This window comes from Tyto alba, unplaced genomic scaffold, assembly GCF_018691265.1.
Source record: "Tyto alba isolate M040663 unplaced genomic scaffold, T.alba_DEE_v4.0 Super-Scaffold_8, whole genome shotgun sequence".
NCBI classification, from domain to species: Eukaryota; Metazoa; Chordata; class Aves; order Strigiformes; family Tytonidae; genus Tyto; species Tyto alba.
In genome coordinates, this window is record NW_024881329.1 from 2,889,703 (window position 1) to 2,906,471 (window position 16,769).

The 16,769-nt window shown below is 41.9% G+C and overlaps 1 protein-coding gene across 21 annotated transcripts in view; it reads left to right on the top strand.

Moving 5' to 3' along the window:
• BRSK2 (BR serine/threonine kinase 2) overlaps positions 1-16,769 on the top strand; it is a 317,500-nt gene that overhangs the window by 241,270 nt on the left and 59,461 nt on the right. For all 21 annotated transcript variants that reach the window (XM_032984942.2, XM_032984944.2, XM_032984946.2 and 18 more), the window contains exons 6-9: positions 4,110-4,143; positions 5,047-5,115; positions 8,053-8,199; positions 15,683-15,714. In XM_032984942.2, coding sequence (XP_032840833.2) covers positions 4,110-4,143; positions 5,047-5,115; positions 8,053-8,199; positions 15,683-15,714 — 282 coding nt within the window. The remainder of the gene's footprint in view (positions 1-4,109; positions 4,144-5,046; positions 5,116-8,052; positions 8,200-15,682; positions 15,715-16,769) is intronic.

Sequence of the window (16,769 nt, forward strand, 5' to 3'; positions counted from 1 at the left end):
GCTTTTCTTTTTCCCCAAATAGTACCATCTTGAGGCATGGACCGAAGAACCCAGGCGTGGACACCCATCTTTGATGGGACCTGGGAACTCATCAGGCAGTGTAACACATGATTTGTCACACTGTGGAGTAGGATCACACAGCTTTCCCTGTGCTGCTTCATCAACCAGCTGCTTCTCCAGAGAAACCGTATATTCCCAGATAAACCATACATGGGCAGTTGATTTGTGTGTGCACAGTGCAGGTCTCTCTTACCTCCCTAGTAAGACCCGTAGGTCACATCTGCACTGAAGATATGGCCCTGGTTGTCTCAGATCTGCTGTAGCTGCACTGTACCTTGATGTGCACAGATCAAGAACTACTTTTCTAGTTTCTCGGATGGAATTCGGGGTAGATACACGAAGGATATACACATTTCTTTCTGAATGCCTGACTTACCTGTCCTGGATTTCACCATGGTACTCTGGCTTATTTCCTCTGGTTGAAATCCCACGTAAATGCTTTTCTAAGGTCCCTCAAGATCCTTAAACTTACTGTGTCTTAGAGTCAGAGCTGCGAATGACCAGTCAGAGAGCCCTTCCTGTCCCAGGCAGACTAGCCTGGGAAAATCCATGTCACCCTTGAAATAAACACTGCCAACATCGGTGCTTTTTTTGCAGCAGTACCCACAGGCAGCAACTGCTTCTTGATCTTGCTGAGCGATATAGTTGTTTGTTATCAAGGGCAGATTGTGGCTTTTGCTGCACAGAGATGTAGCTGAATGGAGAGGAGATGGCCTAGGGGAAGAGACAGGGAACGCTGCTCTTGACACACGTATATTGAATAATTAGTGATAAGAGCTAAAGAAATATTCATGACTGTAGAAAGATAAATAGATTTTTTGATTAAATTTGAGTTTTCTCTTTAAAGCAGTTCAAGTTGCTCTATGATTGGCAGCATGGAAATGGGTTTTCTGTGGATTCTGGCTGGCCGGAGGATCCCTTTTAGAGCTGTTAGCCAAGATAATGCTGCAGATATCTAGCTAGTGTGTGCTGGCAAGAATTCAGAACGGCTGTGCCAGAAACCTGTGCTCTCTGGGCAGTAGCAGTGCAGCTGTTGAATGACTGAATCAATCCAACTTGTTCAAACGATTTGTTGTAGCTTTTTTTCCACCCGTTCTCCTAGATCTTAGCAGAATTTCAGTGGTGCCTTGTAAGACACCTAGCAGGTTCCACCGCACTCCAGCTGGCCTCAGGAAGGTAAATGCTTTAAGTGCATTTGCTGGTGGGACACATAAATAGGTATGTACCTATCTTGGGTTCTTCACAACACTTAAATTCTTCTCTTCAAGGATGTTCGCACAGGAAGCTGTCAAGGTAGTTGCATTGCTCTGAAATCTTTGTTGGAGGCATCATATACAAATAAAAACTCAGATGCACTCTGCAAATTGAGATACTGACTCTTCCAGGGCACCCCAGATGGCATGGCCACCCAGAAAGTATTGTGCTGAGGGATGATGCTGAACTGTACAGGATACCAGGCAGGATTTGAGAGGCCTGGCTTAAGTTTCTAGCCCAGCCACAGACACCCCCTGTAGTAGCCATTTAATGTGCTGTGTGTCTTCATGACTCACCTTCTGTAGGGAAGGCAGTGGTGGCATCATACCTGGCAGAAGCCAAAATGCATGCCAGACTGAGAAACTCAGACACGCTAAGTAACAGGAGCTCAGCAATTTTCTAGATTGTGTCTTCACTCCTTTGTTACACCCTGATATGTTTTCCAATAAACCTAATGTGACTCAGTTATACAGAACACGTTAGAACTGGGTTTTCTATTGAGGTGACTAAACTGAGTGAACGTTCATGATCTGATGTAATTCCTATACTTTTTTGGCTACCGTGGGTTTTTTCCAAATTATAGTTGCATTACTACCTTCCCTACAGCTCCCATACTGCCCTTTTTCACTGTGCTGTCTAAGCAATCCAGCACTGCTGGCAGTTGGCTGTGCTTGTCCAGTCCTGGGTTAGCAGCCTGTTCTGGCGCTGCTCCTTCATTCTGATTTGTGTGTACTTTAAAGAAGCCTGTACACTATACACTGTTTTTTCTGATATGAGAAAAAGTCACCACCAAGTCATCGGGCATTCTCACAACAATAATTTAACTTGCCTTCTAGAAGTTTGGAAAGTCATGCATTAGTCTAGTGGCGTGATTGTTCAGTGGTTAAGGCTTTGGGGTATTAAAAAGAACAGGTGTATAGTAGCTGTTGGATTGCTATAAATAATCAAATTCACAGGGAACAATATACGTTGGAGGGATGGGAACATGTACATAATGTTAAGCAATTCAATGTCTCACTCTGGCCTTACTTTCTCTCCAGCAATATGCTGTAAATCCCCCAAACGAGCCCCCGCTTAGTCAAGAAGCAACAATTTTATTAACATTGCTGACTGCTTTAGCTTTATTTCATTATTGTTGCCATCACACTCTGTTACTATAGAAGCTTTTGCCCTAAAGGGTTGCAGCCCCATACAAATCCCAGTGAATTCAGTCATACAAATTTCTGTGAGTTATGAAAGCTGTGGTGGCATTGCTCTTGTTTTAGTCAGAGGAGTAGACTCGTGGTGAGGTTCTGGTTACCTTTTTCAAAGTGTGGCCAGCTGCAGCTTTTAAAAATGAGAAGTAACCTTGTCCATGTCCATATGGCTGCAGTGATGGAGCTGTCAGGAGAGCCCAGGTAGTTTGTCCTACCCACTAGGCACAAGTCCATTCTTTTTGATCTCCCAAAGACCACCTCTGGCCAGCTCTCTGAGGGAAGGCTCTGGTTTCCAATATCTGTTTTGACTCTCAAATTGAGTCAGATTTTTAAAATCCATTCTAGATTAAGACACTTGGGATCACTACTGAGGAAATAGACCTGGTTAGAATACCAGTGATAACCTCTTAAATGGGGAGGTGGGGGGCTATTAAATATTGTACTAATCTTCTGAATTCCACCTTTCCTAGAATTTGTGAGGGATCAGCTGCATTTCTCTCTCCTCGCTTAAGCTTTGCTGTCAAGGTAGCTGCAGTCCCAAGTGTACCCTGAGTTTATTATCATGGTCCGCCAAAAGCTGTGATACCAAATCAGGGCATTCCATGCCCATGGGACAATATTTTGCCATAAGATAAGTGTAGTGTGTATGGAAATTCAATTAATGGGCTGTCTCACTGGGCATTAGTGTAGCATCCTAGCACAAAGCTAACCTCACTGTGCTTCTGTTTTGCTCATTACTTTGTGAGACAGGTATTGCCCAGACATGATTGCATTTGTCACAAGAAACAAATGCACAAATGAAGACAGGCTCAGGGACTGCTGGGAGGTGTCAGTATAAACAATAGCGTGATTTTCACACAGGTCTCAGACAGTTTGCATCCCTTTTACTTGTCAAGTTACTTTAATGAAGGCTATAAAATAAAGAGCCGAAGCTATAATCTTTAGGAATTAAAATTATTACCTGGCAAGTTGAAGTAATTAACTATTCTCGGCCAGGAATCAAACCAGAGATATATGGGTAGAAGGATGTGAAAAGAATATATTAACTCACTAGGTAATAGTACTACTGTCCATCCTTTTTAGTTTTTTAAAAGGAAAAAAAAATTGCATGTTGAAATAACGTATCGGCAGCTTTTATGACCGCTGAAGTAATTGAGAGCAATATTAGCAGAAGAGATGCAAGATACGGTTTAGGGATGCATGTGTTTCGTCTGAAAATATTGTTCTATCTTTTTTCTTATAAAAGGCTATCCACTGTGGGCCTTCCTTCTAATTAGGTACGAGGCCAAGTTAAAGGGTGGGATTAGAGAGCTGGAATTCTATATAGTCACAGAATATGCCCGGTCTTCTTGTCCTTCCTCACTTTTAAGAAATTCATAGCTAGCAGGGCCGTAGAATTTTGAATTATGCTAAGTCTTGACCATTTTCTTAGTTCCTTAGAAATGTGTTCTCATTGGGGCAAGGAAAAATGGGCTGGTTTTACACACTTGCGTTCTTTATAAGAGAGCCAGTCATGATTCTGCTAAACAAAATGGAAATGCATGTGATCCATAAATACCAACCTGTTACGTGTTCATCTGACTGTTTTTTGTCTTTCAGATCACCACATTATGCTTGCCCTGAAGTCATCCGGGTAAGTTGGTTAACATTAGTGCGCATAAATATATTTTTTAAAGTGCCACTCATTACAAGTGCACAGACAGAGCCTCTGTACAGGAAATCTGTCCGAGGCAGACAGGATTGGAAAGGGCACGAGGAACGTAGCTGTGATTTTGTTTGTTTGGCTCAGCCCCGAATCAGGCCACATCGACCGTATGAGGGAGATGATCGTGTGCGATTCTCACAGTACCCTTCGTGCCATGTGATCAGACAGAAATACACTAGCCTCCTTTAACTTGATCTTTCCACCCAGGGGATGCAGTCCCCTATGCTTTCCTGTCTCTGATGTAGCTGTCATTTCAGTGGAAGAAACGGGGTTGGCTGTCAGTGGTGTTGGTTTCCATTAAACGCTATGAACTATCCTTTCCCTCTGCTCCCCCTTTGTCCTCTGAAAATAAGTATGCAAGATTTCAGCGGCCAAGATTCCCCTCTTTTAAAACATATCTTTAACGTAAAGCCAAGCAGGAAGCGTGCAGAAGAGACTGTCTGGACGCCATTATGAGTTCACAAATAATGTGACCGGTGGCAAGCTCCCTGAAGAACCAGGGAAGAGAAAAACACCTTCCTGACATCCTTAATGCACCTCTGACACTGTTTAAGTGCCAGGTCTAATCATTTGTGAGCTGTCAGCCATTCCTGCCCTGCTCCCCACTTCTGAGCCTGCTCTCGCAGATCCCAGATAAGACTGTAAACCGATGTTCATAAAAATTCAATTAATGGGCTGTGTCGTGGCCTCCTAGTTGGGAAGGCCACCTCGGGAAGCACGTGGCTGAATTGAAATGTGGGGTTTCCCATTCTCCCCTCTCTTGTTCTTCAAGGATAATTAATTCATTTACTAGGGAGCAGTCTTTTGAACCTCTGTGTCATTGCTGCGCAGGGAGAAAAATATGATGGAAGGAAAGCAGACGTCTGGAGCTGTGGAGTCATTTTATTTGCGTTGCTAGTGGTGAGTCATCTTCCTTGCGTTATCCTTTAAAAAGAAAAGAAAAATCCAAAAATGCTGCCGTATTTAATGGCGATTCTATTGACATCATGTACAGATGAGTTTTTTTAGTTCCCCTATTTTTGTATCTCTCAGTTGCATGCTTTCCTCTTATTTCTACATCAGTCCCAAAGGAAAAGCATGAGGAATATTTCACTGCTTCTTTGAAATGCTGCTGCCCTGCACAGGAGAGCATAGACAAGCATCAGAAACTTGTCTCCATAAATACTCCTTGCTGCGTTGTGATATTGCAGCACATTTTTTGACTGGAAAGGATGTGCAGGGTTACAACTCCAGAATACAGAGAGTGTCAAAGAAGTTGTCCTTCACAGGATCAAAATATGGCTGGGTTTGGGAAGTGTTTGCTTCTTCTGCTGTATGTATATATGTGTTTCAGCAGGTATATACATACGTTAACTGCAGTGTTTTGTCAAGAGAAGATTTGAGTGCAACAATTTTGTTTCATGCAAGTGTCGAGCTACATTTTAATTTGGTACACTTGGGAATATAAAACTGAGCCAGTAGTACAAAGTTTAAATTAGTTTCCATCTGGCTCAGTAATGCTTTCTTTAGTATTCAAAATGTGGTATCTTGTAACTTATCCTTCTTTCGATCAAAGTTTCAATTCCCTGTGGAATTTATTCTGATTTGCAGTGGTAATGTAATACTCCTAGACATCCAACAATTGGATGTCCAGCTGAAGGCAGGTAGGCTTGGCATTTGTTATCAATTTCCATAGTGTAATGTAGGAAAATATAGTTTACGTTCATATAAGCATAGACCATCTGCAGATTGAATACTGTATATAAGAATAAATTTTATGTGCATGTTAAGTTTTTTATATCTATAGTAGCTTGGATGATCATCTACAATTATAAAAATAACAAGCCTGAAGTCAAATTTTTATGTCCTTGTACATTTATTAGTAAACCTAATTACTTCACTTAAATGTTTTATTTTGACAAAGGCACTTGTACGATGTACAATTAGAGTAGATTTGGCAGATTGTTTTGGTTTAAAATACTTGAAAATTTTAAAGGATTTTTGTTTCAAAAAATATGCTTACGATTTTTTTTAATGGCCCAAATCAAAATACCTTGACGTAGTCTCAGTATGATGCTTCAGTTCACCTTAACCAATCTTACGCTTCTTTTCTGTTTAGTCATTACAATTCACTGACATTTTTGAAGTTTCAGATTTTTTATCTGATGTTGCAAGGGAAGAATTTTAACTATCTCACTAGATGCCACCTGATCATCTATTGCTCCTGAGCAGCTATTTTCATGGCTGATGAAATGGAGCTGTATAATGAGCTCTTAATATAACTTCTTGAATTTTTAAGAATGGAAGAAAGAATGTGTCAAGATGGTTAGGATTTGCAGGAGTGAGCTTTTAATTTTGAGGGGATTCTCTGTCAAGATACGGTGTCTCTCTGTTGCTGCATCTTCATCTGTTCTTACATATGTACACGAGCCTGCAAAATGATTGAAATAAGTCTATTATTGATGGAGAGTGCAGAGCTCTCCAGTTAATTATGTCAGGACAAACCCTACAAAAAGGCTCAAGCTATAATAGCAGGTGGTAGTAATAAAAGAGCTGTAGTTGTTACCTTCAGGAAACGCCACAAAGCAGCCTTGCTGACTTCATCGTGGCTTAAATTGCGTTAGCCAAAGTACTGAACTATCAGAATTGATTTTCCTTTAAGTCTGGAACGGCTAGGGGAAAAGTAGGTAACTCGGGAGATTGGTTACAAAAAAAAAGGGAGACTCTTTCTTCAAGGCCACTTGAATGAACAAACAACAGCCAGCAGTGCCCAGTAGCGGTTCCATCAGGTGGGCTTTGTGAGGCTGCTGCAAAAGGAGCTGTTGGTCCCCGTAAACCACAGACACAGGATTGCTTCTACAGATGCACTACTCGCCGTAGTAAGAGCAGTGCCACAATTGACAACTTAAAGCTTCATTATCACAGCAGCTGACAGCTTGCAGCTTCCCACAAACCATCCTGGAAATCAAGGAAGCTCGGCACCTACTAGGATTAGCAGTGAAAGGAGGAAGCGAGAATATCTAGGAAGGTGCAGACTTGATATAAAAGGGTATCAGCTTCAGTTGGTGGAGTTATCCTAAAGATTTCAACTTACTTCTTTCCTTTTTGTCCTTGCATCGTGGATAGGTCTTTTGGTGCTTTTTGTGGCAAGATGATGATCTGGTCAAAATGTAATTCCAGCTAAAAAAAACCTCAAGCCAATTATGTGAGTGAGATATAGTAGGGAAGCAATAGGAACTGATGACCTGACCACAGCATAGGAACTGGATGGAGTATATTAAACAGGTAGAAGGTCTGCTGCTTACAAAGGCTAATGTTGGTTAGGGTTTCCTTCAGCTGTGGCATTTCACTGCTCCATCAGAAAGAGGATGTTCCTCACTGAAAGTCTCTCAAATGCTGTTCAGCTCCTTTTCAATGTCTGCAATAAATGTGTCTCAAGAAGATTGAAAATAAGGAGATGATAAACATTGCTGCTGTGAAAGTATGCCCGGGAGGAATACCAGCAGATCAAAAGCTTGAGCTGAATTTAAGTGAATCCATGCATCTTTGGTGAATTTGCCTGGAAAGGCAATTTCATATTTTGTATTATGTTTTATACTGGTAGTCATTTTCTAATTAAAGGTCTAATAGGAAAACCCTATGTCCTCAGTCTCCTTTCCTATGTTGGAGTAAATACAGCAGCACTAAGAAATGATTTATTTTCAATGGATAAAAAATTTTTTTCACTTACAATAATTCATTATGAGCTGACTTTCTCTTTTCCATTCTTTCACCGTGTTTATCCTGGCTTTTCTCCTTTTGCCCTCTCACTCTCCCTTTCACCCATCTCTCCCACCCACCACTGTCACATCCCTGCAGGGTGCCCTGCCTTTCGATGACGACAACTTGCGGCAGCTGTTGGAGAAGGTGAAACGTGGAGTGTTCCACATGCCACATTTTATCCCCCCGGACTGTCAGAACCTTTTGCGGGGGATGATTGAAGTGGATGCCTCGAAACGTCTCACGGTAAGAAGGCATTTGCTGGGAGTCACGTGAGCGAGGCTTCATTTGTCACCTTGTTGCAGATACGGTTGAATAACTGAGGTAGCTTGTTGATTTACTGCAACTCCTGTGTGTTTCCTCCTGAACAAAGATCGAGTAGAGTTGGTGGAACGTTTGGGAAGAAGTTCTCTTTTGAATCATGAGGGCAGATTACCTTTGTGTCTCTTCTCTAGCCTCATTATTTTCCTCCATATGTAACAGTGGGCATTTAGAAGGAGTCCCTCACAACATCATCAGTGCTACTGACCCATTAGCACATTTTGGAGTCCTCTTGAGTTGTCTGGCTCTCCAGGCTGGTACAGCGGTTGCTTGGGGATGTGATATAACTGAAGGTCAAAACTGCTGGGACTGTTCCTCGAAGCTTTGCTATTAAACAGAGGATGCTTTTCAGACAAAAGTGATGGCTCCTCACTTCACGCCATGCACCCTGCGTGGTAGTTTACCCTTCATTTGCTCAGCGTTAGCCTCTAGCAGCCTTCAGAGCAAGTGTCTGCCCTTCCATCTTCTGCCCTGCGGTCCTGAGCACGGTTAGGCCCGCGGTGTTGAGCGCCCCTGGCCTTCAGTGCTGACTCTTTGCATCTGGGAAACATCCCATCACTACAACAGGGACCCTGTAAGGGTGAGCACGGTGTAGTGGTTGTAGCCTTCATTAGCAGCGTGTTAATGTTTTGGGGAATTAAAAAAAATTAGCAATTAAAATCATTTTGGAAAGCAAGTTTGCCTGCTTGTCAGTGGAGGCGTCTGCCTTTATGGGTACATTGCCCTTGTAAATCCTATTGTCAGGCCGTGGTGATGATTTTATACAGATTTACTAAGCTCACAGATTCTGAGTGGGAGTATGTATAAAGAAATGTAAATTTAAAACTCCTCCTGGTTCTTCAGTCTGCTAAAATATTTATAAATAAACTCTCAGATCACTGCTTGGCCTCTCTGCTGAGATTGCTAACAACAGCATCAGTCTGTGCCAGCTGTGATGGTGCTTTTGGGATGCAGACACCTGTCTGCTCAGAAGTGAACTGAAACTCCCTTCACAACTCTCTTTACGGTATTACCTGACAGCTGCAGCTGCATTTTTCTTTCATTCATTTTGAAATCAGGTCATGCTCTGTTTGGTGATGTAGGTGAAAAGTTCTTCATGCTATTACTAGCATGCCCACTTTTGCGAACCTTGTAGCCATCACACTTGTAGTACATAAGTAGCACTGATTGGGAAAAAAAAAAAAAAAAAAAAGTATGCACTTTAAAGGGCCTTTTTGAAACAGGTTTTTAAAAATGTAATATTTTTCCAAGTATTTTCATGGAACGGAGACTGGAGAGGTTAGGGCTATCCCGTGAGACATAAGACCAAGAAAGGCACCAAGTCTCTCTCTTGCTTAGTTTCCTTCCCATAATGTAAACATAACAGGTTTTCTGCTGTTTTGGTTTTTTCTTTCAAAGATCTTAGTGCCAATGGTTTGAGTATGCTGGAGAGCAGATCATCAGATGTTAGATCTTCTGCAGAGTGTTGTTACTGAGTTTTTCCAGAGAGCATAGTCCCTAAATGTTTCAAATTGTGCAATACATCCAAGAATGTACATGCATAAGAGACAAAACAGTTAAGGTAAATCCCAGAGTGATGCCTCTCCTCCCCCCTCCTTTTCTTGATCAAAATTAAACTCTTATTTCCTTAGGGAGGAAAAAAAAAAAAACAGATAGGTTATTGACAAGCAGTAACCAGTGACTTGCGAATTTAAAAAAAAAAAAAAAACAAACATATTCAAGAGCTGAGAGCCAGGAGGAAAAAAGGATAGCTCTTTGTTATTAGCTGCAATCATATTTTCATTATTTTAGGGTCCCTTGGTTTGCTGTCCCTGCTGCTGTCACACTTCTGCACTGTTAGCATGCCGGTTGCTTAGATTGCCAGGCAGAAGGGAGCTCTTTGTTTACCATACAGGAGCTGGGACTATATAGTTCATTTTGAGGAGAGATCTGAATTCTATTTTTGCTGTGTCCTGTGTAAAAATGTATAAATACAGGTTTATTTCGAAGCCTCTATTCCTAGAAAATATCTCACTTGAATCAATTTGATATTTATACGAAGACCTGAGTGCAATTGTGGCTTGGGTACAATAAGTACAGATGTAGCTGTTACCATTACTGATCATTTCCTCAGTCTCTCACTGGTGAATTCAGCAGAAAAATATAGTGAAATATAAGGTCACTAGAATTTTTTCTTTCATTTTTCCCTTCCCCTCTGTGCTTTGTTCCTTTTTTTGCTTTGTATCTCTTTTCTTCCAACTGCATTTCCCTCCCTGCAGTAATTGCCATTTCACAGCACACCCACACCTTCCCCAGTCCATCTGTTAAAATGATCAACAAAAACAGAGCTTGCATTCACGTTTAACTGTCATCATTCGGCTCCAGTGTTAGAGCTTGAGAAGATTAATGAAGAGGAGGGTACTCAGAATTATTGTTGCTGGCCCTTTCCTGCCTTAAGAAATAGGCATTACCTTTCTTTGTATATGATTCATTTGTGGAAAGAAGACCTTATTATGTCCTAGTGGAACACTGTTCATGCTCCCCATATATTTTGTGGCCTCAGGTATGGTTAGTGGGATGTCCTTGGCCACTGTCCTTTACTAGGCCTGTTTTACTAAACATGCTTTAAAATAAAAGAGTCCATGTTTTTCTTTCAGTACACTGCAAAAGTTGATCCTAGCTGCTGGTCGTGGTATTTCTGACCACCCATATTAATGAAAGATGAAATCAAGCAAAGAATGAGTACTAAGGTGGTCAGCATTTGAGAAAGCCTGTCTGACTAGCACAGCCTAAGAGAGCTCCACTTAGTCTACACAGATGATGTCTAAGAAAGGTTGTAGCGGTCGTCTGCATATTCATTAGAGGCAATTACTAATGAGAGAAGGTTTATTTAAACTGAAGGAAGATACTGACACCAAAACAAATGTGTGTCAAATGGCCTTACATGAAAGTAGGCTAGAAATTAGAAGAAGCATTTTAGCCATATTAGTGGGGTTCTGGGACAGGTTTATAGTAGGAGTAGTGTCAGGAGGGAAAAATGAACTAGTTCTAAGTTTGAGAAGGTTTATGGAAGAGAATGAGTGCTCTCGGTGCCTGCAGTACTGCAGGGTGAGGTTTCTTTTACTTGTGTGCTCTTCGGAAAATGAACGGCTTTTTCCTTGGAGGTTTCAAATGATTCAGCATCTCTACAGCAGAGAATTACAGCTCCTGTAGTGGAATCCGTTTGTGTTCTCAGCTATTTTCTTCTACAGAAGCACAAAGGCAAAAGGGAGAGGGTGAGGAGCTTTTGGTCCGCTTTCCTTTTAAGGATGGATGAGCATTATCAGAACTTTGTCTGTAGAGCAAGGTGGATCAGGGCAGATATTGCAGAATAAGCTATTCTGATGAAGCTGTGTCATGGTTTAAGCCCAGAGGGCAACTGAGCACCACAAACCCAACACAAGCTGTTATTGCTCCAGCGTTGACATTCTATTCCAGAGCGGAGTGACTTGTCTTCCGTGTTGGGTGTCCACATAGTCTGAAATACCTGTCCCTGAATATTATCCAACTTAAATTACACACATTTGCAGAATCTCCTCTCTGCACTCTGCTTGATTTGGTTTCTACTTGGGTTAAAGGTGTGCTAATGATGGAGCACAGCACCTAAAGGATGTTAAAAGAATAAGCAAGGGGAAACTCGCCTGAATCCTTCTTTATTTTTCTAGAAAGTCTTATGGTAAGGTGCCAATCGCATCCTTTACATTATCTCACTTCACCACCTGTAGAATGGAGGTAATTGTCCGGTTGATGTACGTAGGCTGTAAGCTTTTGGCTGCAGAGGGCCTACTCGTGCACCGTGCACGTAGCACAGGGGTACCTTGCCCTTGTCAAGGTCCCTGGAGGCTGCTATAGTGCGGCTGATCCTACTGACACAGATAATGGTGTTTTTTTTACCAGTGCTGTTTGCACGGCCAGCTTGAATTCTTTGGTCAGGAAAAGCCTCCATCTTGACATTATACAGTAGGTTTAAAGCTCGGACTAGAGGATCTCCTGAATGACAAAGATTCGTCTGAGATGTGGGTCAATTTAGTGCACAGATGGGTTTGAGACTGTTCTTTTCCTGGACAGGGAAGTTTGAAATTTGACGTGAGTTCAAGCCCAGAAGCCCTCATCCATATCCACAGACTTTGAGAAAGTTTTTCTTCAGGTCAGAACTTTTTAGCTTGGCAACCGCTCGGCTGAGATCAGTGCCGAGGATGTAGACAGCGCTGTCTTGTTTTCCATCTGCCTGTCTGTCTCCATCTGTTGTTCCCTGCCTTAGAATTCAGACGTAAGCTCCTTGGGGGAGGAGACCTCTTTTTCTGATGAGCTTGTACAGCTCTGTATCACAGTGGGTCTCTCACCTGTGAGTGGGGCTCCTAGATGCTACTTCAGTCTACAGGTTTAGTGTATATTGGAGGAACTTCGACGTAAAACCATGATAAAGGAATTCCCCTTCTGATTCCATTACAGCATTTTAGCTTGCAGAAGTCTTTCCTCCAACTGTGCATGTGCAGTGGATCTGAGCATGTTTTGTTGTTTCAGAGATGGCGTCATTAGACAACTGCCTGCGGTGCCTAGGAGATATTAGGAAGCAGCATTTTTACAACTTCCATAAAATGGCATTAGATTTGGCAAACTCATGAGCAAACAACAAGAAGACCCCTCTGGGAAGGGTTGTTAAATGCCTTCGTCACTCAAATGCATTTAAACATTGTGTTTAAATGAAGGCAGGAGTGAGATTAGCTCCCACTGTGTCTCTCCCTCCCCTGCACTGCATAGTAAAAAGCACACAGACTTCTCCTTGTCAAAACCAATCGCCCTCCTATAACCTCCTGTCACTTTAATGCTGATGAAAAGCAACAAAGCATTAATTAATTACCTTTAAAAAAGCAGTGAAGATGTTGGCAGCAGCAAGCACACTTGTAATAACATTTCAATGCAATTACGTTTGGATCAGAATAGAAATTGGTTTCGTAGAATACTTTTCATATCTGGGATATCCCAGCATACTTCACAGCAGTGGTTTGATGTGGATTGAATGGCAGATGCATAGGCAAGCAGGAACCAGGAGAACTCTCATATACCTTCAGATGCATATCAAGGTGCCACGGGGCTTCTCCTTCAGAAAAATGCTCTGGGTTCATCAGCTCGAAGGAGGGTGATCAGCAGGGATGGACAGAAGGGATTTCTCTTTGACATCTGCTCTGAAGGAACCCAGAGGTTCTGTGACTAAGACGTGAACTGATGACCCTCCTTTCTTCCCCTTCTCTCTGACTCGGAAAATAAAGTGCTGTTGTCTGCTTCGCCGTGGCATTTCTGCATATTACAGGCACGAAAGAACAATGTGACCCACGGAGACAGAAAATGCAGCAGGAGAAGCAAGCATGAAAGAGGCTTGGACATCGCTTAGCTTTATCATCTGCAACTTGTCTCAAATCATTAATGTCTCTAACCCGCCATGTGGTGTATGTGAAATAGTGAGTAGATATGCATCTCACAGGGTGGTTTTACCAAGCAGAGGAGATACGGTACACTCCTTGGCAAATCCTCACACTACGATGGACCTGATAAGTAACCATGCTAAAATCCTGCCCCATGGAAACTGTACAGGATGGGCTCTTCTTCTGTTATGTGTTTGTACCTCAGCTTGTGAAGAACCAGGAGGAAGAGGGCAGTGTCTCCAGGCTGTTAGGGGAACACCATAGCTTGTACTTTGTCTCCAGTTAAGCTGGTCAGGGGAGATGGCAGTGTGTCGGGAATACACCACCTTTCTCCTAACAGTGCAGGGATGAAAGGACTTCCTAGTGCCAGGGGAATTGTGATGAAAGGGAATCACTGTGGCAGAGCTGAGGCCGCAGCTGGAAGCTGTGCAGGTCTGCCCAGGCCTGTGGATGTGTGTGCTGGGGGACACTGGTGCTCCCAGCACCCGGGCTGGTTAGGAGACAGCTCGATATGCAAGTACCAACTGCACCTCTGATTGCAGTGTCAGTACGGTCTTGGTTTTAAAGGATGCTGTTTGTCTCTTGGACTGATCCGTCCAGCCCCCTGCCATGATTTCCTAAGTTGCATTGCCTTGTTTCTTTGTTTTCAAGAAAAGCCCTGTCTCACTCAAGAAATTCTCTCATATAGAGCCAACTTCATTTCTTCCTGGTTTCCCAGGCACGGAGCTGTTGTTCCATAGCTCAGAGGTCTCTGATTCCTTGCTCTCTGTGGCAAACACTTACTTTCCATCTCTGAGATTTTGTTGTTTTGTCCGTTCCTCTTTTTTTTTTCTTTTTTTTCCCCCTGATTCTCATTATTCTGAAATTGAAGTGGAAAGTAATAAGAGCAAGACAGCTGTCTCTGTTCTTCCTGACCAGTTTAATGGGTCTATGATTTTACCTTATAGCTGTTAGCACTTGAGTTTCCTTCCAGCTCTCTCCTGCCTCTCACCTGCACGTTGCACAAAGTCAGTGTGCATATTGTTCTGCGCATACAAAGGTGCTTCATAATGAGGAGTATGAGAATTATTGTCCGCATAGTGAATAATCCATGGGCATCTGTGAAAAGTTCTTTTCTACTGTGGTGATGCTTCAAAAAAAAAAAAAAAAACAAAACAGATTAGGAAGGTTCTGCTGCATGTATGTCATAGGAACTTTTTGTTCTCTCTACTGTTAGGCTTTTCTCTTGGAAAAAGGGTGTTTCTTTTTGCCATGCTTGTGGAAAACATGGTCATCATGTAACTTTTGCTGGGATCTGCCTTCTGTGGGTGGACAAGGCCACTGTTCAGCTATGATCAGTCTGTCATTACATAGTAAAATGCTCATGTGGGAAACAGGAAAAAGGGAAGTAAAAGAAATTTGCAGTCTGGTGTTCAGGTGCTGGAACAATAAATGATATTGTTTTGACACAGAACCTTATTCTACTTGGTCTTTAGATTTTAATGATAAATGTGAAGCCAATCAAGAATGGCTCCTGGCAGCAGGTCAAATCACACATGGACAATTTCTTTTGTTTATTCACATTATCTATTTGAACCTGTTTCTATTCCCTTCTCTCTCTTTTTCCAAACCAAAACTAGAAATTAACTTTAGGTATAAAGAATCAGCTATTACGCACATGCAGAAAGGAGCGGTTTGTTAGCTTCAGTTGGGTTACAGAGGGGAAGGGCTTAGAGAAGGAAAAAGTTCACTTGCCTGTGAAGCCTTGTACTTATGCATTTTCCTGGGATTTGCTCCTGACTGATTCCTTATGTCCAGAATTACAGTGTTATTTCCAGTGAGGATGAGAATGCATAAAGTTCCTGTTGCTTGCACAGGTCTATCTCTGGAATCTTGGACTTACTTGAATAAGCCTTGAATAAGTATGTCTTGTGGAGTTACCTTTTCTATTTTACAGCACTAATTCCTTGTTTTCTTTTCCTTTACAGCTAGAACATATTCAGAAACACATATGGTATATGTAAGTAACATTTTTTTTTAATTCACTTTTGCATGCATTCATTAGTGCTTCTGTTATGGGAACTAGTAGTCTAGTGATCTCTGAAGAGTTTGAAAGCAGCTTTCACAGAGGTGGAGAAAGGGGCAGAGGAAAGAAAGGCATTTACTTAGGTTTTTTACCCTTTGCTACTCGTATCATTTCATCTAAAAATATCTCAGGCCAGGAACTTTTTATACAGTGGCTAAGAATTGTTTGAAATAAGACGTTCAGTCCAGCAACTTGCTGTATTAAAAAGATACCTGCAAGTGATCAGCAAAAAAAAACCCCAACAGCCATATTTAGTTTGCTATCCAAGTGCTTCAGACAATCCCTTGCAACACCTTCTTGACAAGAAAGCTTTCATTTGCTCCTTCTCGGCATCTTGGCTTTTCTCTGAAGTAGAAACAAAAATGATGATATTGATAAGTAGGCACATGTGAACAAGAGTTTTTCTGTCTCATAATCCCTACTCCTTCACAGCAAGCTAAGAGGCCGCTTCTGCCCTTGTAACCTGTTGATGCAAGAGTAGTTCTGTGGCTTGATTAAAAGCAGCAGTCTTGACAGTGAATCAGGAGGTCTGTGACAGAAGTACGCGCCTGTCTAGCGGTTTGGGTATAAGGAAGATTGATGGCTTTTAAAAGTGACCTTGCACTTTGTGTAGCCTTAATAGCATTGCAAGAAACCTGAGTAAATAACATTTTTTTTTATATGCTGATGATAAGCTAATCAAACTAAGGCGAATACTTCATATATTAAACAAGGAAATGATGCTTTGATACATGCTTCTTGCGGTCGGCATACCTACAGGTTCCCCAGGTGGGTGATAAGGAAAGTCCTGCCTTCATAATCCTCTCATTGCTCTTGGGAAATACATGAGGATGATATGAACTGATATTTAAGCCTGTCACCAGGGAAAAAGACAACACCTTTGCTTTGATTTGTTTTGTTTTCTCTAACTCTATTTTATGGGCAGTGTTCACGTCTGGATTTATCTGGCTTTGATAGGACCTGAGGTCATTCAACAGTTTGTTGCATAA